This window comes from Macrobrachium rosenbergii, chromosome 37 (assembly GCF_040412425.1).
Source record: "Macrobrachium rosenbergii isolate ZJJX-2024 chromosome 37, ASM4041242v1, whole genome shotgun sequence".
NCBI classification, from domain to species: domain Eukaryota; kingdom Metazoa; phylum Arthropoda; class Malacostraca; order Decapoda; family Palaemonidae; genus Macrobrachium; species Macrobrachium rosenbergii.
Genome location: NC_089777.1, coordinates 5,578,640 through 5,603,373, shown reverse-complemented (window position 1 = coordinate 5,603,373; position 24,734 = coordinate 5,578,640). Strand labels below are relative to the sequence as shown.

The 24,734-nt window shown below is 37.9% G+C and overlaps 2 protein-coding genes across 16 annotated transcripts in view; both read right to left on the bottom strand.

Moving 5' to 3' along the window:
- Window positions 1–5,867, bottom strand: part of LOC136825271 (ras-related protein Rab-33B-like) — a 94,439-nt gene extending 88,572 nt beyond the window's left edge. For 2 of the 4 annotated variants that reach the window (XR_010849273.1, XM_067081343.1), the window contains exon 1: window positions 5,656–5,867. Coding sequence is in view for 2 of the 4 variants with exons in the window: in XM_067081341.1 (XP_066937442.1) it covers window positions 5,656–5,695 (40 nt within the window). In the remaining 2 variants the exon portion in view is untranslated. The remainder of the gene's footprint in view (window positions 1–5,655) is intronic. The other 2 variants (XM_067081341.1, XM_067081340.1) reach the window with 2 other exon arrangements.
- A 2,497-nt stretch (window positions 5,868–8,364) lies between these two features.
- Window positions 8,365–24,734, bottom strand: part of LOC136825269 (leucine-rich repeats and immunoglobulin-like domains protein 3) — a 62,870-nt gene continuing 46,500 nt past the window's right edge. For 5 of the 12 annotated variants that reach the window (XM_067081336.1, XM_067081330.1, XM_067081334.1 and 2 more), the window contains one exon: window positions 11,607–17,753. Coding sequence is in view for 10 of the 12 variants with exons in the window: in XM_067081330.1 (XP_066937431.1) it covers window positions 17,628–17,753 (126 nt within the window). In the remaining 2 variants the exon portion in view is untranslated. Of the gene's footprint in view, window positions 9,684–11,606; window positions 17,754–24,734 lie in introns of those variants that run through there. The other 7 variants (XM_067081325.1, XM_067081331.1, XM_067081329.1 and 4 more) reach the window with 3 other exon arrangements.

Genomic DNA, 24,734 nt, shown 5'->3' with positions numbered 1-24,734 from the left:
CTATAGAATAAATGTCTCATCTTAGTTACTGAATTTTTTATTCAGTGTCATTATTATTGATCATTTTTATGATTTTATTTTTCATTTCTGATTATTAGACTCTTGTAATGACGAATTTTGGCCTCAATCTCTTCGGGTGAGTCCACACTACATTTACAACATGTCATAAACAAATCGGCAACTTATCACAAACTAGTCGACGACAGAGAGTAGAGAATGAACTCTTGGCAAACGTTGGTTAATCTTATGGAACACTGGTTAAGATCATCATGTTGCCAACTTGTATTCAACCTGTTTGAGGCATGTGTACGATAAGTTGTCGACGTGTGTTTACGACATGTTGTGATCTTTCTTCTTTGTGTCGCCATTTTATTTTTTTACCTTCTTCCATTCATTTCGCATTTGGGCATTAATACAGAGCTTAAAATTTTGTCGAAAGATTTGCCAGTAAGTCCACAGAACAAGTAAGGATTTGCTTAGGCCGAGTTTCATAACTGCTGCGTGGAAGCCATCGACTACGATCGACCTTCAGGGATACCATTTGCCCCCAGACTTTGGATTTCTCGTGCCTTCCTCCGTATTCTCTGATTCAATTAGCGGCCTATTTAAAAAAGGACATGCGTCAGTGCTTGCGATTAGATTACCGGGAACACATTTCTTGCAGCGCCCAATCTTGCTCTCCATTGTCACCTGAAGTAAAAAGTCACTAAGAACTTCTGGGGATTACTGGACTGACCCATATTTGTTTTGTTAAACAATGCTGTTCTTTATATAGCTTACTCAGTAATGTATGTCTATGTAAGTACTGAAGCTCTTGTATGCAAGAGATTTTTCAAGCATCCGGTGTTTAGAAAAAAAAAATGTTCCCTCTCGTCTACAAAGCTACTTATTCATTATTAATAAAACGTTAACACATTCATTAGAAACATCTTGGCCGCATGCTTTCCTGAAAAAGGCACGGTACGCACACCTCTCGCTCCCTCTTTCTCTCTCCCGTGACCAAGGCTGCAAACAGTTCATTTTCTAGAATTATGTGCACTTGGAACCTGCTCCATTTTGAGTGACTAGGTTCATCTTTATTTGATGACAAAAGCAAAATCTCTGGCCCCAAGTCAACTTTGCAGCTTTCCTCTCAAAGGTCATCCTCTCTCTCCCCCACCTCCCCTCGTAAAATTTCACTTGACATCATTGAATGCCTAAATCAACAAGACTCCCCCGGGCGCCCAGCCCAAGATTCATTTTCAAATCTCGAGTTTACACTCGGCCGTATAAATTCAACGGCGCTGCGGCGTCATTCCCTTAATGAATGAAAACTGGGTGAGCTATCATGACCCCAGCATTTATATATCTATATATATATATATTCAAAGGAAGAAGTAGAGGGAGGAGAAGAAAATAATCTGGGAAAGTGGCTAGAAGTAATCTGGCAAATGCACGTTTCCCTAATGAACGTCCTCACTAAACGTCCGCGTAATGTTTCTTCCCCCGTCAGTGTAATGATTCTCTCTGCCCAGACTAACAGGATTTGGTAATGTTTCTCTCGGGGAATTATCTCGAGAGAGAAGAGAGGAGAAGAGATTTCTGAAGCATGAATTTAGTTCTGACTTTTTTTTTTCTAATCAGAAGGGCCAAATGCTTCGAAGATGATTAGCGCTGCCATTTGTTGGCAAAGGAAATCTCTGGTATTATCATTATTATCATAAAGAGGATGAACCTTATTCATATGGAACAAGCTCACCATAGGGGCCACTGACTTGAAATTCAAGCTTCCAAAGTAGAGATCAGTTACTAAAAAATGAAAAAGTAATTTTAAATTAATGAATTAAGAGCGAAATAAATAAAAATATAAATAAATTATTAAAATACTAGGTGAGTTGTTTTGGGTGCAGTAATGCACTGCATCTTCGCTTGAACTTTTGATGCTATAATTGCACAAAATCCTCAAGGAAGCTGTTCCACAGTCCAACAGTGTAAGGAACAAAAGACGTCTGGAACTGCGAAGTTCGACAGCGTGGCACATTTACTGTATATTGGTAATGATGTTCAGCAAATCTGGTCACTCTCGGCAGGAAAAGATCAGGGATCAGTTATGATAAACTTATTCCTTTTTGTATAGATAATATAAACGACGGGCCCCGTAGGGGGTTAGCGCCGTCAGTGCACCTCACGCAGTGCACTGTAGGCATTACTCGAGGTTCTTTGCAGCGTCCCTTCTTTAGGCCCCTAGCTGCAACTCCTTTTATTCCTTTTACTGTACCTCTCTCTTCCATCTTACTTTCTACCCTCTCCTAACATTTGTTTCAGCGTTGTTTTCAGCGCTGAATGACTTCATAGGTCCCATCATTTGGCCTTTGGCCTAAATCCAATTCCAGTTCACCCACCTATCTGATTTGCCTCTTTGGAAGTTTAATTTTTGTTATACACAAAGTAGATACGCAATCTTCAAGTGACCCCAGTTTTTATAAAACCAGACGTATTTTTGTAATCATTTAGAAAACCTTGGGAACTGTCTCACAGTCACTAATCGTGAAAAGGAAGGAAATTGAAGCGAAAAACCGGTTTGAATGAAGTCAAAAGGACAAGAAGCAAACCTAGGAAACGATTTGCATACATGAAATGAACGAAGCGTAATGAAAAGGTTCGTTTGCTATTGTATGAGACATGAGGGTTCTTTCGTCACTTAGATATCTGATAACTTTCGATGAAAGTGCAGGACAAACATGGCGTTGAAATGAGTCATGTGTCAGTGTTTCCTCATTTTTCAAGTTGAGCAACAATGGGTCTGGTATTTCACTTAGATATTTGCTACCTTCCGATTTCGATGAAATTGCAGGAAAAACCTGACGTTGAACCGAGTCAAAGTGTTCTCTTATTTTACAAATGAAGCAACAACTGGTCCGGTCAGCACTTGGGTGGATGACCATTTAAGAAAGCCCGTTTAGTTAAGAATATAATAGAATATAGAATTTAAACCAAAGGCCAAGCGCTGGGACCTCTGAGGTCCGTTTAGTTAAGAAATTGACCCTAACTTCAATGTGGCTATCGTAGGAGACTTTTGGCAAAGTAGGAGTTCAAATGGTATCGATAAGAGCCCAGATAACGGCAGAGTCCAAGGCTCGACTAAGATAACAGAGGAGTTGGTGATCGAGTCTTTCTCACTAACTGCTGTATTTCCACTCTGGTTCCCTCATTACATCTGCAAAATATTAGGGTGGGATCTTGCGTGAAAATGCCTAGTGTTATATTGAATTTTTTTTTTTGCGCTGCTAGACGGAATTACATTGTACTGCAAGCCCTTCGCTGCGTGAAAAAAAAAAAAAAAATGGACAAAAAAGAACCTGCACCAAATCCGAAGTTATCGTTTACTACTTGAATTGATTATTTATTTATTTATTTATTTTATTAGAGCTCTCTCTATAGTTCATATACCTTTCGGCGCGCGGTTACTTGGTTCAAAACCCCAAGTGGAAGTCCACCATGTTGCAAAGTCCTTGCAGTGTAAGTTCGGAAAAAAAAAAAATTAAGGTCTACCTTACGAAGCATCTCTCTGCCTTTCAAATACCACCTGTGGATGTTTCCAGGGTCTTCTACCTTCAAGTTTAATCGTAATAAAATGCAGTTTTCTTTCACTACAAGAAACTGGTCACGGTGACAGATAAGGTTCAGTTCTGAGGTGTTCCCTAAGCCTAGTCCTAATTTTCCGCCACTTCTAAATTTTTCGAAAGGTCTTTCTAAGTATACACCTTCCTAATTTCTCTTTGCCTTGTAAAACACCACCTGTGGAGGTTTCCTGGTTTTTCTACCTGTGAGTTTAATTGCAATAAAATGCAATTTTCTTGCACAGTAGATAAGGTTCAGTTCTAAGGCGTCCATAGGTCTAGTCCGAATTTTCCGTCACTTCTAAATTTTTCGAAAGGTCTTTCTAAGTATATCTTTTCATCAAAACGAAACCGGAATAGGCTAGCAGGATTACACAGTTCTCGTAAATACAAAAGACTTAGCGACGACAATTTAAAATGGCCATGTTTACTCCTAGCACGTAATTTGAGACAACGTATCTTCAATTTCACAGCAGCTTTAGATGCACTTTTAGGATCATGCTGAAAGCGGAGTACTGAGATCCTACAGTAAACTCATTTTTGACACTACACAGCATTTTGCGGCGAAATCCTCCAGTATGCTAACTTCCATTAATTTGCTTCCAAATATAACAGCTTGAGCTTAATCACCTGTATCGACAACCTTCTGTAATGTAAAGGAGACGGCCGCACGAAGACATCGTCTGTTAATGTAATTTCTTGACTGCACAATATAGAAAAGGGTGTATATAATGCCGTACAGTTGAGAATATCTGATAAACTTACCGAGACAATGGGAAATTTACCGTCTAATGTTTATATTTTTGCTTTCATCCCCGAGGGGCTGGTACTAAACATGGCGCCCAGGGGACCTTCCTCCACGTTTAGTACCAGCCCCTTGGGATGAACGCAAAAACATAAATGAAAGACAGTAAATTTCTCATTATCTCAGTAAATTTCTCGAACTATCTCACCTGTACTGTATTATATGTACCCTTTTCTATGTTTAGTCAAATATATTACATTACAATAATAAACGATGTCATCATGCGGCCGTCTCCTTTATATTTACCCGACCTTCTAGTTACGTATTACAACTCTGGTAGCAGGTGTCAGGATACTGCAAATTTACGTAACACAAATCTGAAAGATCTGTCAGGATCATAAGACACATCTTAAAGTTTTCTCTCCGGCTTAAATTAATCCTAGACTTTAAATGAATGCGAGGATTTTTAACTCAAGATTTCTATCTCGAAAGTCTGCTCAAAGGAACTACTAAATTGACCACGGATAGATTTAGTGTACTCCTGACAGGATTTATAACTTTATTCTAGCTGATATCGACATATTTGTCAGCATCTGATGACGGTTCGGCGAAGCTGACAATGACCTGCTTTGGCAAACAACGTCCAGTGACATCTAACAATTGTCATTAGTCACAAACCACTCCAACCACTAAAAAAGCAGTCTGGCACAAATTTACCTTAGGCTATTCCAAAACAGTCCTGGTCGTTTCGGCCGTAAGTCATAAAGCTGTAACATCCAAAACAACGTAAGACGTTGTGTTTATGGTTTTTACCGTCATTATTTCATGTTTTACGTACATCCCCAAGGGATGTACTAAACACGGAGCCCATTTTGCACGTACACGTGCCTACGGCCTAAATGGACTTACAGCCGATACCTTGGCCGAAAGTTGCCCGAAACGACCCGAACTCCTCCAAAAAATGTGAAACTGGTATGATGAATGTTAACCTTGTACAACGTGGTTTTATGTAACAAAAGCCAGCAAGCAACAAAATCACACTATTATTTCTCTTAAGACAACGTTTTCATGACAAAAGTCGTGTGTCTGTGTTTATGACTTTTATTTAGCCTATGCGTTGCAAATTGCAACTGCAGCGTAGGCCTAGCCTTAAAATTCTTTTCGAACGTATTTGTATTTGCAATGATAATTTTTCGTTGTGCTTTATATAATAAATAAATAAATACTTTTGACAGGGATTTTTTTTGTAATCACTGGGATTTACAAGTGTTTTCCTAACAGGAAAACGTAATGTTCCATGCAGTATTTTACCTGTTTTGTTGATAATTGAGCTCAAGTTAATCCAGCGCATGCACCGATTAGATCCGCGTATGTTTCCCCGTACGATCCTTATTTAGCTGGTCAGTGGCCATTTCCACCGACAGACGACTTTGAAAGTTACAGACACTTGTACAAAACAACCTTACTTCGCGACACTCAATAAAACACTGTGAACACAGCCGGTAAGACCCCAGCTGTGTCTCTGAACGACCATTAAACGCATGACTGGCAATTAATCAGCACCCGGTTGGTAAAACCGGAGTGATAAGTTCGGTATTCCTTTGGACACTTGCATTACTTTTTGCCTTTCGAACACCTGCAAATGATGCACGTGTTTTTGATGAGATTTGTTGTGTTTCATGCATAATCTGGGATGATATTTCTTGTATTAGTAGTTCATAAATCATTTGTTGTACTTCCCGGAACTCTGTGAAACACTTGCATTACTTTTCGCCTTTCGAACACCTGCAAATGATGCAGGTGTTTTTTTTTTTTATTAGATTGTTATGTGTGACGCATAATCTGGGCTTGGATGATATTTTTTGTATTTGTGGCTCATGAACCATTCCGTGTACTTTGTTTCGCTTGAACTTTTCCAGAAGATTTCGGATCTTTAGGCCTATGCCATTATGGAAGTCATTCTTTGCAAATTTTTATAGAATTAATTTTATTCGTGCAGTATTTGTTTTTTTCATATGGTTAATATAATACATTATTATCACCATAATAATAATAATAATAATAATAATAATAATAATAATAATAATAATACCTTCCCTTGTCGTTCACTTCCCTGCAGACAATTACCGACTGGGAAAAAAAAAAAAACTGGGAAAAGAAAGGAAAAAAGAACAGAAAAAACTCTGCAGTTTCGGTGTCATTAAAGACAATTAAAACTCCTGCGAAACAAACTTGCCCATTTTTGGGTGGAGACTCGGTTCAGAAAAAAAAAACTCATGCGGAGGAGGAAGAAGACTTTTTTTTTTTTTTTTTCAGGGATCTGGCAAAGTTTGCTGCTGACCTTTTCACTGGGTCACTGAGTCTGGCAAGTTTAGTTTTGTCTTTTATGTGTGTTGTGTTTTTTTTTTTTTATCTAGAAGGATAAATTGCAGGCATTTTTTTTACCAAACATTTATTTTTTCTATTAACTTCTAAATGCACGTATATTTTTCTATCTGTGTATCTAAATATATATATATATATATATATATATATATATATATATATATATATACATACATACATACATACATACATATATATATAATATACATACATGCATACATATATAAATATATATACAGTATATATATAGTATATACATATATATATTCTCGAATATATAGATCAACCAGAACGAATTACAAATGATATGGGTACCAGCACCCCATGGATTCGAACGTGGGCTTTCCATTTAGATACAACGGTACACAGTCCACTGTGATCACGCGGCTATAAAGGGTGGGTAAAACTTCACAGCGACTTAGATATAAGGAATTCCTGCCAAATTTCGGTTCTGTACTTAGAAAAGATATCAACCTCTCTGCTATATTGGGCCTGATAGGTGGGTTTGTAGCTCTCGGCTGATTATGAATTTTCTTGTCACTTAATCAAGACATTTTTTTTATATGTATATTCACAAATATCAAGCCACAAATCTCGTTCAATACGAATTCACCAAACGTTGTGAATAACTTACGCCAAAGGCCAATTTCTTTATGGATAAAAATGTCGTGTGTACGTGACACAAATGTATATATATATATAAATATATATATATATATATATATATATATATATTATATATATATATATATATATATATATATATATATATATATATATATATATATATATATATATGTATGTATATATATATACACAGACATGTATGCGTGTGTGAACAGCTATACGTTGCACAAAAATAACTAAAACTAAATGAAATGGTCGTACAAATTAAGAGAGAATGAGCTTTCAGTCGGCTGTGACATACAACCACAAATGTGGTGTGGGGCTCATTGTATCAATATTGCTTAAACAAATGGTTATCAAATGTCTGCTCCATTTCAAGATTCATGACCACACTCACCAATTCCCTCTAAGATAGGAAACGGGAAGTGCAATGCGATACTTCCTTCGTAATTGACAAGGCTTCGTGGAGGGTTTGTGGGCCCACTCCAAGAAAGATATTGATCAGTATTCAAAATAAGCAATGATGTTTTTATGATCAAAGACAAGAAGATAATAATAAAAATATATGCATATATGTATAATTATTTATATATGTACATTTATTTTACCCGTCGCGAGCGGGGAAATTGTACTTAGCCTCGGCATTAACTTATACTTCTCTTGATAGGTATATGTTTATATAATATATATATATATATATATATATATATATATATATATATATATATATATATATATATATATATATATATATATATATATATATATACATATATATATATATATATATATATATATATATATATATATAGTTACGCACTTACCCTTGGTAACGCCGATGTCACTTCGTTGAGAGGGTGACCACAGCTTACGAAAGACCGGCAGGAGGTCCTCATGACGCAACAACATTACAGAATGATTTTGTAAAAAAAAAAAAAAAAAAAAAAAAAAAAATTTCTAAACCTGAGTCTGACAATTTTCAGGAGGGGCTGATTGAAAGGCATCGCATCCATTGTTACAACTTTATTGGTTCCATCCATCAATTCTTGACAGGGATCAAGTGACAGCAAAATAAAGAGCCGCTCACAGCACGGCTTCATCAAACGTATTCATAATCAAGAACAAACAGAGAATCCCAGATGCCATGAACAGCAAATTCACCAACTTCACTTCGGAAGGAAAAGTACAACAGTAATGCTCTTTTCACGTTTTCGTGGCCGCACTGACAATTGTTTCCATTGTTTCTTGTTGCGCTTTCAAACGATTCATATGAAAGTCTTATCGGCACTTTCCACCACGGCCGCCATATTAGAAAAAAAAAAAACCCAAAACAACAACAAACGTTTGCCTGCTGTGTCGTCGCCGCCTGTGACAGCTGTGGTGTGTGATGCAGTATGTTCGCTGCTGCTGCTGCTGTCCTCAGGACGTCGTGTCGGCTGCTCGTGAATGTTTGCTGTTTGGCATTGCAGTCTTCTCTCGTCAGGAGAACAAGAAGTTTGTATTGGATTCTTACCCAGGCACAAAACGTCTCCAGCCAGACCAGCAACAAGACATCAGTTAAATAACCGGAGGATAATTACAAAAATAGATCATAATAATAAATGGCTGCTGGTCTAGCTGGAACAGGGCTCTTTCTCATCTACGCAAGAAAGAAGAAGAGATGGAAAAGAACTCTCGGAGAAAAATGAGGAGGAAAATCGAACAGGTCTGGAATGGTTACGAAGATGGAAAGGGGGGAGGAGACGCAACATGAGAAAACATACTGCAAAGATCTTCTTCGATAAAGCAGAAGATTAGATCAACAACAATTAGAGTTAGACATAATGAAAATGCCTCAAGTGGGGGGCGGGGGGTAGGGGAGTATACACATTTTTAAGGATGGGTCCCTGCAGGGAGAGAAATGGGGTATATAACTAGACCGATGTAATACAGAATCACCATTACGTATCATGTTAAAAACTCCAAGGGAAGCAAAGCTCGATGGAGCCTCGAGCATATTATCATTATGATTCGTTCCTCTCTTATTTTCTCGTCAAAGTCATAGTCCACCTTTTCAGCGAGGGAAAACTATGAGAGAAATAAAGAAACAACAAGGACAGTACGAGAACAGTTAAGACACAACCACACACATCAACATACTCATTTCGATAAGGCTCTCGCTTTGAAATGACATTGTTTTTGTTTTTGTTTTTTTCTTTAGAGATTAAACTTGCACACACTACATTCAAAGCTAACAGTAGACGGGAATGATGAGTAGGTGCAGCGGATAGGGGTGGAAAAAACTTTAAAATTCCTGACGTTTCCACGAAAGTGGAGGAGGAGGAGGAGGAGGAGGAACAGGTGAAATAATGGAAATGGGAAGCAATTGAAGAACAAAGACACGAGGAATCGATCTAAATACAGTTTTGGATCCTAAAGAAGAGGTTTTCAGATTCTCTCTACGAGGGGTTGGGGTGGGGGTGGGGGGTTGGGGGGAGGGTGGAATTGAGGATTTCGGTGTCGTCTCAACCATATAATATCCTGTGCTCGGAAAACGGATCATCCTTTGTGGGGTGAGGGGGGAGGGGTCCTATGAGATAAGACTTATGTACAAAAGAGCGAGATGATGAATAAGAGGAATATATAAATAAAGGGGATATTCTTTACATGATATGGTTAATCCTCTGATAATACGAAAAACTTCACTTCTTGAAAACCGATATGTGTGCGGGTATGGTTGACTGCTTATGCAATATAAGCAAGAAATGATAATCTGTCCGTCTGTGCGTCCTATTCATATATACATTACTTCATGCATATATACATGTACATGTACCAATGCATATATACACACGAACATAACAATGTTGTGCATATATATTTATACATATATATACATGCATACACATATATGAATATCATGCATGCATATGCACGTGAGGGACCTATATACGCCTGCATATTCATATAATGGCACACTCATACACATGGATATCCATATATATACATACCTGCAATACAAATACCGTATATGCAAAGACACGTACCTATGCATTTTGCACGTATATACTGACAGAAGCCGAAAAATATCATCGTCTTATAACCTACGTAGCTGAAAATGACAAACAAAAATATATATATATATATATCATAGTCAGTTGCAGATGGATTCACATCCGTCCGACGGGAGAGAGAGAGCTTAGCCCAGAAAAAAGCAACACTACAATGAAATGGCATGCGGTAGAGCTTATCCTATTTATATATATATATTTATATTTATAAACAGTCCACGAAAAAACGCCCTAATTAGACTAATTTACCGATTTGTTGACGTCTGAAGCGGCGGAATCACGTCCACCTCTCTTCGTCGGGTTCTGAAATTACTTCCGCTATTTTCTCTTCTCATCCTCTTCTTCCTTCTTCTTCTTCTTCTTCTTCTTCTTCTTCTTCTGCCGTGCGAGCGGGGAGGAACATTAGAGAGTGACCTTATCTCCGACAAGTCTCAAACGTTCGGTCAGCTTTCCCTACAAGCGAACGGCAGAAGAAGAAAAAGAAGAAGAAGAAGAAGATGAAGGAGAAGAAGAAGAAGATGTAGGAGAAGATGAAGATATATATATATATATATATATATATATATATATATATATATAAATATATATATATACATATATATATATATTATACATATATATATGAATATATATATATAATATATATATATATATATATATATATATATATATATATATGTATATTGGGAGGCGATTAAGAAAGAAAGCCGCCGTTTCACACTCAACAAATCAATGTTCTTTGATTGACAGAATTTCTCTCTCTTTCTAGACAAGTAGCCGGAGCTGTAACTCCCCCAACTTCGTGTATATGCATATTTTATGTATATCGGCGTCACTCGCCATTTATAATATGTAGAATAATGATAACGATTAAAATCATCTGTAATTGTGATAACAAAGTTATGGACTAGACAAGCAAATCTACTTGCTATACAGCACTCCCAAAAAATCCTCTTCCTCTGGAAATCTTTTACAAGAAAATATAAGAAATTATTTGTAAGCCGCGTCTTTCTCCACTTGCCTGCTGCCTCCTACGACCAGGGGCAGGGGGGACCAGCGACGTCACTGACTCTCTCTAAGATTAAAGTGTAATAATATGTTCAGTTTCTGGTCATATTTATTCTATTACACACTATATTATCATTAATATTATTATTATTATTATCATTAGTATTATTATTATTATTATTATTATTATTATTATTATTATACATTTGTCTCACATCATCATACATCTAAAACACAGACAAACTCTGAAGCAGGTCTTGAAGGAGAAGAAACATTCGACAGAAATCAGAAAAAATGAAAAATCTTCGTCTCACTCTGTTGTCATCCGCTTCAAAAGGAAAAACAAAAGAAAAGTTTCAACGTGAAAATAGGAAATCTCTTTTCCGGGAGAGAGACAGTTGCAATCATCTCTGCTTGCTTATCAATGGACTGAAATCGATTCTTTCAACGCCTAAAGAAATCTCTTTAAAATCCCCGTTAAGACGACTCACCCACAGAACTGTCGTATTATAGAGAACTGCCGTATTAATGAGAACTGCCGAATTAAAGAGAACTGCCGTATTAAAGAGAAGTGTCGCATTTAACAGAAATGCCGCATTTCAGATCGACAGCGGATGAAAATGATCAGTCACCAAAAGGATTTCAAAAATGTTCGAATGAAACACCTTGTTTGTGTCTCAAACGGCGGAATTTTCAATGAGAGCCTTCTATTTTCCTCCCGAAAAATATCAGTCGCACGGAATTGACAGTCTCAGAGCTGCAAAACGAAACCAGTGAGATTTTCTTTCCAATTTTAAACTCTGTCCCAAGCAACAAACAGGACCGATATGGAAAACAAGTCCTGGCAAATGTAGAGGATCTCAATACAAAAAATGAAAGCAACCATTAAACAAACTGCTTACCTTCTGAAAGACGATCACAAAATTATTTGTATGTATATATAATATATATTCATTATCAACAACCATAATATCATACTTTCAATAATGTGAGGAGATGGGGTCACCACCGCCTCTCAGTTTCTCTGACAATAAAATCAACGATATTAATTAGGAAGAAAATCAAAACAAACAAACTTCACAAACACCTGACTCCATCTAATCCATCTAGAAGCTTAATACTGCACTGTTACACATACTTGAATGAAAAAGAAGAGGGAAAAAATATTCATATCTCTGTCTGTCCTAATCTACATAAAGGAATGGCTGGCTATGTTCTTATGTACTACGACTATTTTGAAACATAGCAATATGTGTGGTATTCATAGTAACTATCAAAAAATCTATGATACACTGACCTTCAGAAACTTAACAACATCTCTCTCTCTCTCTCTCTTTCTCTCTCTCTCTCTCTCGCTCTTTCTCTCTCTCGCTTCCAAGTTCACAGAACACACTACTTTTGGATCACTTTTGTTAAGTTCTTCTTCTTCTCCTTTTTAGTCTTCCATTTTCTTCGTCTTAGTTTCCGTTTGAAGCCTTTCAAAGTCAACAGTCATCACAACAAATCAGATGACGATGATGTCACCTTGACAATAAGATGACGCATCACTTTTATTTATAAGACTTTATCAGATTTGACACTGATCATCCGGCGACACGTGAGTGCGCATGTGCGAGAGAAGATCACCCATTATTTAAAAACAAAAATAACAAAACTGACAAGTAAGAATACACTTCATACGTCTCAGTTTAAAAACTGTCTTAACTGATGCAGGTAGGTCACTGTTCCACGTTCATCTCGGAAACACCGATTTCGGAGAGAGTGCCTCGCCTGTGAGACTCCGTTTCCTTTCCTGAGACGGCTCTTGTATACTCGTGGTGGGGCCCCTCCCTTATTTATTTATTTTTCCTCTCTCTTTTTATAGCAGTACAAGAGTGAGTGGCGAGACAGAAGGTACCGCGGGGCATTTGCTACCTTTTGACCTCAAAAATAGATGTACTATTCTATCAGCTACATATGAACACAGATTGGATACCCACATGCCCCAATTTCCTTTGACAATTCTTCGGGGAGAAGAAAAACTCGCGGGCGCAAATGCCGCTGAAGTGCTCTTCTGCCTTTCCGGAGCCAGCCTTAAGGTCAAAGTGGAGGTTCTATTGTCAAGAACGACGTGTTACATGGGGAAAAAAACCCCTCTGAGCTACTGGTCTGTCTGTCTGGTTTCCTAAGTGATGAAAGTTACAAAAATAATAATCAAATACAGACTGGAAAAGGGACGTGGTTCTATTTTAGTCCAAATCCCTTCCTATACTACTTACGCAACAAAAGGAACTACACAATTTCAGTTCCTGGTCTACTTCTGCGCTCCATTTAGCTTCATTTTTGAAGAATTCTACTTCTGTAGAATGAAGCACTGTATGTATGTATATATGTATGTGTATATGTATATATATGTATATATATAATAATGTAATGTATATATATACATTACATTATAATATATATATATATATATATATATATATATATATATATATATATATATATATAATATACACACGACTGTATGTACATTACCGCACATATTTGGATAGCATAAATACAACCCAACATATGTGGCATTAAAAAATAAGAAAACAGAGTTACCATCAGATGAATTGTTTGTAGCTAATCATGCATAATTTTGCAAGTTTTAGAAAATATTAATAATGATATAACATACAGTATATGCTTGTTTATTATGCTATAAAAGGATTTACTTTAATCTTCTGCAAGTGTTGGTAGCCGATTTATCTTTGTGGTCTAAATAGCTTCAATGCACTTAATCATTTCTAGCCAAGTAACCAAGAACGCTATGTAATGATATAACTGGCTTAAAAAAGCCACACTGAACTCCCTAGTGTCACTTCAATCAGTTGGATCACCTTCACCTGTCCGGAGGAGGTGACCTCATTTGTCAGGTCATTCAATGGGTCCGAAAGCATCGGCTTTCGTTTTCCAAGTGTCGAAAAGTCATTCTGGTCTGTGGGAAACCCATTTATTCAGGAAACGCAGTCATTATCTAAGAAAACAGGCATTTACCTAGAAAACACAGGCATTTACCTAGGAAATGCAGGCATTTACCTAGAAAATGCAGGCATTTACCTAGGAAATGCAGACATTTATCTAGAAAAGGCAGGCATTTACCTAGAAAGTGCAGGCACTTACCTAGGAAATGCAGGCATTTACCTAGAAAATGCCGGCACTTAACTAGGAAATGCAGGCATTTACCTATAAAACACCGGCATTTACCTAGAAAATGTGTAACCTAAGGTAGACTATCCTCGTCTGCCTAGAAGCAACGACATAATGTATTCACTAACCTTCTAGCAACAAAGTCATTTTCCGTCGATTTGTCTCAACAAGACAACTGGTACACACTCTGTGATGCGTGTCACGTCTACCCTTGCATTTCAGGGGAAAAAAACCTAAAAGATTCTAGTCTATTTGTGTCACTATTTTCTACGAAAGAAGCTCTAACATTGGAACGACAACTCCGTGGAATCTACTATCTGGTGAGGAAAACTCAAATGCCCCTATGTGGAACTAAGACACCGCTCTATTACCCTACTTACGAACATTCAACTTACAAACATTCTGAGACACAAACAAACGGGATCGCAAATTAAAACTGCGTTCAGAGCGCTCCCCTTTGCCAACCGCAAGTTCAGATTTTGTTTTGCGTGCCTATTCTGTACATATAGTACTGTATGTACAATGTATTGTGTTTTAGGACGAAAAAACGTATAGTACTGTACTGACTTTACATTATACTGTACTTAAATAAGCATTAAGAGTACAGTAACCAACTTACAAAAAATTCAACATACAAACGGCCGTCCGGAACGTAGCTCGTTCGTAAGCAGGGTGGTGTCTGTACTTGCTACTGTGGCCGTAAATTTGTTCATCTTCGGGTTACGTGAGTATTGTTTACACTTCGGCGATGCTCACAGACTTCGCGTCTCCAAACGCCCTACGTTAAGAAGGGGAGGGACTGACGACAGATGACTCGAATCGAGTGCGAAAGTTCAGTCTTTCAGGATACAATAAAATGAAGCAAAATCAAATTTGTATAAATAAAACGAACGATGGGAAGATCATAACCTTACTCAACCAAAAAAAAAAAAGACAAAAACATTCTCGCAACACGATAACGTTAATTCAATGTGAAGTTTGGCTTACGATATTTATCCTTCACATTACAACTGACTAAATATTATTCTGGCACTTACAACCAAAGTAGTAGGTAACCAAGGAAGATGGAATTCTATAAATCATGAAGCCTCACAACAGAAAAACCTTTTGGCAACAAAGCAGTGGTGAAATCTCTTACCTATTAACTATTTAGTAACAAGCTGATAACGTTTTTCAGTTGGAAACATTATCCTGAGAAAATGAAGGTTGATAAATCCTAGCCAAGTGGCATATCTCGTTTTTGTAGAGAATAATAAAAAATCGAATACTCCACGATATTATAAATGACACAAGCCAAGAGACGCGAACACAGAATCTATTTACCTGTTAAATTACTTTCTTAATTTCATGTGAATCTTGGCTCGTTCAGTTCCAACAAAGGAAACGGATGATGTTTATTAAGAAAAAAACCCTAAATTACAATACAAGTTCATATTGTCAACAAGGCATTGACATTATGCCTGAGAAGACTTCGTAAAACATTATTAATTTTTTTTTCAGAGGAGCAAGATTTTCCTTCACGGAGTCACTGGCTTGTGTCACTGATTCACTGATAATATAGGCTTGCGTTTGAGAAAAAAGCAATAACGTTATTCCAAACATCAAATTCGTTTGTAAGGAAAACATTTTACAAAGTAAAAGGCCTACCTAAGATAACTGACGTCCTGTCCTGTTCAAGTGAACACGGCAAGATGTAAACGGTTCCTTTGGAAACAGATCCTTCGCGCTGTCGTCAAAAGTGAAATTGGTTTGATACAGTGGAACAACACCCCCAGGGTCATTTAGGGAAATGAAAATGTCAGTTTCGGTACGTGTACAGCCGCAACTCCTACAGTTCCGGTAGATCCTCTCTCTCTAAGTCAACCTATGCTACAGAAGAAGCTTCTCTACTACTCATTCTCAACGAAAAAACCGGTCGAACCAAAATGGCAGCCATAAGAGGAAAAAAGGCACATACCGAACAATGCATCCATACAGTCTACAGTGACATACCTATTTCCATGAATATATCTACGTTGATATATGTATATATAGTGAGAAATCTATGCAAAATAAGTCTCTGTATACTGACATTTTTTTGCTACTATACATTCTAAATAAATATTTGTTGTCTCACGAGACTATCGTACCTTACTAAAATAGTTCATGCAGATTCAGGGACAAATCGAAAAACTCAGTCTCTGAAAGTGAGTTTCGTTTCCACCTTTTAGGGTGAGGTCGAGCTTTGCCTACGACAGACTTTCTCACTGCCACCTGCAATGTAGGACTACTATGACGCTCTACACAACAACAGCTGGAGGTGGAATCATTTCTTTTGCGAGTGGATGCACCGAGTGGATTCAAAGGACCCCAGATCTAAAACAAATCGTTCTTGCTTCAAGACACTAATCGACTACGAAAATCGGACACTCTACCGCCACAGGTGAGAGATGGAAGAAGAAGAAGAAGAAATATAATGGTCTACCTCCACCACAGTCCGATCGTCTCGCCTACTGGCTGGCAGCTACAGCATCAACTATGCGTCCAACCCACTTGCTAATAAAGAGTTGTATATATGTATGCATGTATACGTTTATATAAATGTATATATATTTATATCTTTTAATATTCATACAGAAAGATCTATCGCACACTGTAATGACTTTGGTTATTTACACACTCCATTTAACTTTAAAGCTGGGCTCGCAGCGATCTCTTGTACTGCTGTTCCATCGGGTTCTTCTCGGGGCAAACAAACAAACACCTGCCGTGAAGAAGAAGAAGAGTGTCACATTCGAGAAGCCTTGATCTCCGGCCTTTCAGCCCTCAGCGAGTATACCTGTACTGCGTTTGGCACCCGCCGAAACAGCGGGCTCGCGTCTTCGGAAGGGAGTGTGTGAAGAGGAACCAAAGGAGAGGAATGAGGGAACGGGAGAAAACTGGCTGTTTTTTTTCCTCACAGTCTTGGTGGCGTCGTCGTCGAGGCGTGAGGACTCCTCCTCCTCCTCCTCCATCTCCTCCTCCTCCTCCTCCTCCTTCTCCTCCTCCTCCTCCTCCTCCTCACCAGGTGGCAGGATGGTTCAACCAGGGGTTCTCCGAGAGGTAAGAGCAGTAAGTGGAGACGATGGCCACAGTGGTCAGCAGCGGAGAGCAAGTCAGCATGCTGGCGGAGTCAGGAGCTCGAGGCTGAGTGGGGAGAGAATCAAAAGAGAGAGAATGCTATCAATAACGTACAAGAGCTTCACTCGTAGAGGCATACTTTCGCCAATCTGCTAGCGCAAAACAAATGCCTAATGGTAATGATCATATATAAAAAAAGAATAGTGGTACTGTAGTAGTTAATATGTATATATATCTTGGGGTTTTGTTCGTCAAACATACCGTCAAATGTATTCTGATCTCTTTTTGTGGATGTTGTTATAAGATAATGAAAGATAAATGAATGGAGAAATATATATATATATAAACTTAGATCTGATCACATTAATAGTAGACATTGGTGGGGAAAACAGTATGCCATGACCATAGAGATTTGTACATCTTATATAAGACTTTGGTTTAGTTCTTTGTTTTCACCAACAGAAACTACGAATAGAAATGATCAACTTCAACTGCTTTACTTCTTTTTATAATAAAAAAAAGAGAGAATCAACAATCTTTTATGAATACGATCTACCCGGCTTCATGTAGCAGATAAAAACAAAAAGAAACAAAAAAGGATAAAAAAAAGACTCCTATGAGAACTTATTTACTTTCGCCATACAGAAACAAACAGCAATTAGTCTAACTAAAAGGTCAGGCCAAGACTTCGGGGACAACATTCACTCAGAAGCACTCAGGTCAAGGTCATTTCTTCTTTGGATTTTTGGTCAAACTCAGACAGGGTAACCTTGAACGTATGTGTGTGTTACAGCAAAAGAGACGAACGGGCTGGCCGAGAGAGAGAGAGAGAGAGAGAGAGAGAGAGAGAGAGAGAGAGAGAGAGAGAGAGAGAGAGAGAGAGAGAGAGAGCAGGCAGGCAGGCAGGCAGACAGAAGAGAGAGAGAGAGAGAGAGAGAGAGAGAGAGAGAGAGAGAGAGAGAGAGAGAGAGAGAGAGAGAGAGAGGCAGGCAGAGAGAGAGAGAGAGAGAGAGAGAGAGAGAGAGAGAGAGAGAGAGAGAGAGAGAGAGAGAGCGAATCAAGGATTCTGGGCCGGAGGACATGAGACTTGCAAGCACTCGAGAACGGGAGCGTGCAATGACCGAGTGGATAATAAACGAGTGTCACCTGTGACGTCAGCGCTCTTTATTGTGCACGAACAAAATAAAAAAACAAGAGAACGACGACAACTGAAAACAAAAAAGAAGCATCAACAAAGAATAATAATGACACAGTTCCATGTGAAAAAAGCAGCAGCGATGTCAGAGGTGGTTTCAGGAGTTGAGAAAATAAACGGAAAACAAAATTAAGAGGTATTCAGTACCTCCGCATTACGACAGAAGATCAGATGTATGTTTTGTGTTCGACTGACGGCAAATTCATCAATGGGGGAAAAATGTTTCCATGGACTTGGCAAATCTGTCTTGGGGGAGAAAAAATGAAGCAGAACTCATGTCCTTCTTTTCAGAATACTTGTGATGTGTCACGGCAAGCCTTCACATTCGTTTACCTCGTGAGAGTAAGTCGGGAGTTGTTTTGAGTAAGAGATCATATTCTTTTTTTTTTTTTTTTTGGCTTTGATTACAGCTAACAGCCGAACCCCCTTGAGGGGTTCTGTTAAGTGTTCTGATTAAGTCATGCAGTGAAGATTAAAAAAAATAACAACTTCTCGCAGGTGGGTTATCTTGTCGGAGGACCAAATCTAAAGATTATATACATCTATGCGTGCTTTTATTTATATCAATGTGGCAACGTACTTGAACAAACCGTATTCCAACTCTGTTTGGAAATAAAATGCAAACAAAAATGACCAAAAAACAAACAAAAAATTAAGAACTAAATCACTGTTATCAAGGCACAGAAGTGAATGAGGTACCTGGTAGCACTGTGTGCATATATATATATATATATATATATATATATATATATATATATATATATATATATATATATATATATATATATATATATATATATATATATATATATATATATATATATATATATATATATGTACACAGACAGATTCACCTCCAGCTAACCAAAAACATGTTTACAAACAGATAAAGAAGAATAGAGTGCAAGACTAAACGATGAGAACAGAAATAATCAAACTAAATAAAAAAAAACAACCAACAAACCAAGAAAGAAGAGAGAAACCCAAAAAAATAAAATACAAAGAAAAAGAAGAAAAAAAGGAATAGAGACTCATGGCAACATTAACAAACGCTTGACCTTCTTTATGAAGTCTTTATAAACCTCGCCCCCTCCTCCCCCCCTCCCCCAGCGGACAGCAGCAGCAGCAGTGAGGGGTAGGGGAGAGAGAGAGAGAGAGAGAGAGAGAGAGAGAGAGAGAGAGAGAGAGAGAGAGAGAGAGAGAGAGGGTGGGTTGGAGGTGGAGGAGTGGATCGCGTACACGGCCTCTCTTACAAAGCCTCAAAGATTAAGAGTCAAGTTCTTGTTGAAGGGACTGAAGACTCACTCGTTCAGTTCCAGTGACGAGACTTTTGAAATGAGTCTGAAGGACTGACTGACTGACTCATCAGAGCAGATAGATGATCGGGAAGGACTCTCATAGTTATAATTCTTACTGTTAAATAAAGACTTAATGAATAAGACTTCATGAATAAGAATTAACGAAAGCTGGAGTGGAGTGGAGGGGTAAACATGGGGAGCTCGAGTTTTGCAGAGGAAGAAGATGAAGAAGAAGAAGAAGGAGAAGGAGATGACGAAGACGAAGAAGAAGAAGAAGAAGAAGAAGAAGAAGAAGAAGACGAAGAAGAAGGAGAAGGAAGAGGAAATGGAGAAGGAGAAGGAGAAGAAGAATAAGGAGAAGACACAAGCAGTAGAAGAAGAAGAAGAGGAAGAAGAAGAAGAAGAAGAAGAAGAAGAATGGAATGAGTCAAGATGGCAGACAGGGACAAGAATACAAAAAACAAGGAAACTACAAGAGAAAGTTGACCGGGAAGTGGATGGGGGGAATTGGAAGGGAAAGGAGAAGATTCAAGAGAAACCACAGCAACTGTTCCTTCGTTCGAGTAAATCGGGCAAAAAACAATTTTCTTTGGAAAAGCACGAGACTAGAATTGATAGACACTTGAAATAAGACGTCATTTTTATCTCCGTATTATTTCTCAGCTCCCTTCTTTAAAAAAAATCGCTGTAAAGAGTAAGGAAAGGAGGTTTGAATTTCAAGTCATTGGCCCCTATGGTAGGCTTGTTCCATATGAAGAGGGTTCATCTTCTGAATAATAACAATAATAATAATAATGCCCTCAATCCCGAGGGCCCGTTTAAGGAAAGGAAAGACTGAAAACAATAAGCTGGAGCCAATTCAGTACTCTTATTATTAATTTATTTTTTCTTTTTTAACAAATGAAATCTCTTCTTTCTGTATTTCCCTTTACCTCCTCTTACTTCTTCCTAGTGAACACCATATTCTTTGGAAGCGTGGACTTAAGTCAATGGCCCCTGTGGGCTTGTTCCATATGAATAGGTTTCATCTTCTGAATAATAATAATAATAATAATAATAATAATAATAATAATAATAATAATAATAATAATAATAATGTGTTGCCGCAGATTTCCTCCTCAGAAGGACTCGTCCTTGCTTTCAAAATCGTCGCAAAGATGACGAAGAAATCGCGACTAGTAAACTCGGAGCATTTATGAACGATCTATTTACTCTGAAAGCAGCAACAGATTTCACGGAACTGTGAAAAAATAAAAAAAAACGTTCAGGAGAAAGCTGAGTGATTCTTTCGGCTTTCACTCTTACTCTGCTTTTGTCCTGAAACCAAGCAACTGGATCTTACATTCAAGTGTCTATCGGAGAGGCAAAGGTAGCTGTGGTTATAAATGGCGGTGCCTAATCGGATCTGAAATGTCTGTAGAGAATAATGAAAGGAAACACGTTGCTGTAGTTTTCTCTCTCGAAAGAAATGGGAAAGATTTTCGCCTAAAAGGGTCTTTTTATCTTAAAGGAATGAAGCAAACTTCATCATGCTTTTAAAATAATGAGATGCATTTTGGCCTGTAACTACAATTTAGGGAGGAAAGGATTTGTTCATGGTAGCGATAATACTTTGTTTTTAATCTTGAATAGATTACAACTGAGAAATACACATGGATTCTAAAGAACAATGATTAGGCTTTACCATAGAAATTTAGTTATGTACATGGCAACGTACCAACGGTTAGAACTGAGAAAACATCTCACAGTTTGGAAGAGGAAAAAAAATGAGAGAGAAAACAAATTAAGGGTTTTCAAAACAGAACAAAGAAACTTCAACACAACTTTAATCTTAGGCTTTGTAGGTTGAACATAGCAATCTAAAAGACTTCACTCATGCGGGATTTCTGTTGCAGATACTTGTAATATTAACTATGGGTGACGTCAGGACATTTATTAGACGCAGTCATTGAGTGAAGCAACAGAGACACATCAGTGGCGGATCTCAAGCCCTTCAAAAAAGTTACAGAGAAAAAGTCTTCAAGTCAGTAGACTGGTGTGTGCAGGACAGGGCAGTCTAGTGACTTTTTTTTTGTTTTTGTTTTGGCAAAACACAAGACAGGTCTGGTAGTTTTTTTTTTCTGGATCGGACCACACTCCTTCGGTCAACGGCATTCCAGCCAATCACAGCCCCTATACATATATGTATACATGACAAGTAAGTGTATGTATGTGTGTATATATGCAACAATGACAAGTGTGTGAAGACATTTCTTGTGAGAGTCTTAGAAGGATGCATACGCACACATACTCAAACTGCTTGTGTGCTCGTGTAACCATGACTGCTGTATCCGTGTGTGTGCCTTTGGGTCAACCCGAACAACGTGTTCATGAATGTATACGTATATGTATAGTTTGTAATAAATACTTTAGTATATGTACTAATGAGGGCTGGATAGAGATACTTCCCATTAATGTCTCAATGTAAAGACGTGTTTAAAACATGGCAGGGATCACTGCAAAACCCCGTTTGGGACTGGACTTCGTGAGCTAATAATGGCAAATAAATACACAATAATGAATACAGAAAAAGGTAAAAAAAAAAAAAAAATAAAGTAAAATGGCCATTTGCTCGTGAGGAAGAGTTAGAAAGAGCCACAGAGGAGACACTGAAAACTCCTCAGTGATATGAAATGGCTCTCGTGTTGGGTTTGACAGGGACCATGAGATACGACAACGACAACACCAATCAACCAAACCCGGAAAATACGTGGTGAATGCGTCATGGAGCTTTAGACGGGCAGCCCTGGGTTAAGAGGAAGATGACTCTTGAAGAAGTTTGCGCCATCGTCCAGGGGCTCTGGAATGCACTGCAAATGGTTCTCATTTGTCAACCCAACAGTTGAAAGAGAAAGAGGTGAGGGGAGGGAGGGAGGGAGGGAGGGAGGGGGAGGGAGAGAAGGGGTCAAAAGGTCAAACGGGGCACAAAATAAGCCATCTCTGTTGAGAGGGAGACAGGAGGACGGAACCAAATGATGGAAGTAACTCAAGCAGGGAAAACTAGAAGAACGAAGACAACGCAAAAGGTGAAATGAAAGCATCTCTCTACTGAAAACACAATGGTCAGAAATGAATAAAACGCTCTTCACGTGAATAATAATAATAATAATAATAATAATAATAATAATAATAATAATAATAATAATAATAACTGATCTCAATACAAAAGCTTACGTTTCTCTGCCTCCTTAAGGGAATGAAAATCTCACAAAACAGCAAATGAATGAGGGAATGAGTGACAAAACTGTGATTGGCTGATGCTTGCTGTCGCTTACCGTAGAATCAAAGAGTTTCTAGAGATTCGCCTCTGTTCATGACCTGATATGTCACACTACGAACTACATTTTTAAACTATCGTAAGACCCATAATCGTGAAGAATCACGCTTATGTTTAAAAATCATCATTTTTCGTATCATTTTTATGTTTTTTTTTTAAAGAGATTTGTCTTTGAGTGAAAATGCAACGTTTAGTGATCAAAACAAACAGAACTCTTCTTCTTCTTGGTTTATTATGAGATTCTGAATTATGGTTTTATATATATATAAAACATTTCGGTGCATTCACGTTTATTATCTCTGAAAAGGAAGGTGAAATCATGTGGTATCTTTCGGAAACGAGACAGCATGAAAAATACGTCTGGTCTGATATGGAAGCACTAATACACACAGAGAGTGTCGGAGAATATACAGTAAATATATAATAAAAATATAGATATAGGTAAGACTACAGAAAACAGTGGCACCAGACTACATTAGATAGTTAGCAATAATGATACCCCTTCTATAGAAAACTAGGCACTGAAGGTATATAGATTCTGTATATGCATATATATAGATGTGTTTATAAAAAAAAAATAGGGGAATTACAAACTAACAAACACTCGTCATCTTTCCTTCGGTAACATCCCAGAGGGATTCCTGTGCCTCTCCTCCATCCAGAAAAAGAGAAATTAGCGAAGAAATAAGAAGAGAGACACCAGTAAAGACATAGACAATCCACTGCGTGTATCTTTGGGCACATGTCTGAATTCCAAGTCTTAATCATAACTGCCATCTGTCAAAAACAGCTCTGACGAACCCTACGGGAAAACGATGGCGTGAATAGCTGGCTCACTTTCCGAGAAAAGCACACTGACATGAAATCGGAGGATCAAATTTTGAGACACGAACGACGCGCGAAGGACCTTGGGTGCGCTCTACAGAACATGAGTTAGTATGGAGTCGTTTCAATACGTTCTAGGGAGGACGATAGATTGGTGCGGAGTAGTGCTGATTCAAAGGTGTTACCTTGTCATCTTTTGGCATCAGTAAGAGGTTACATGGAAATGTGGAATCAACTTCATACCACTTGAAAAAAAGACACTACAGCATGGAACAGGTCTGAAATGAACGTGATACGTCTGAAGTAAGTAGTTAATTTTTGTTAAACAGAGGAAATCCTACTTTCAACAATCTTAACACACACACAGGAAAGATTTTAGAATTTTAGGAAAGGATGCACTTTTGGCAAGGAGA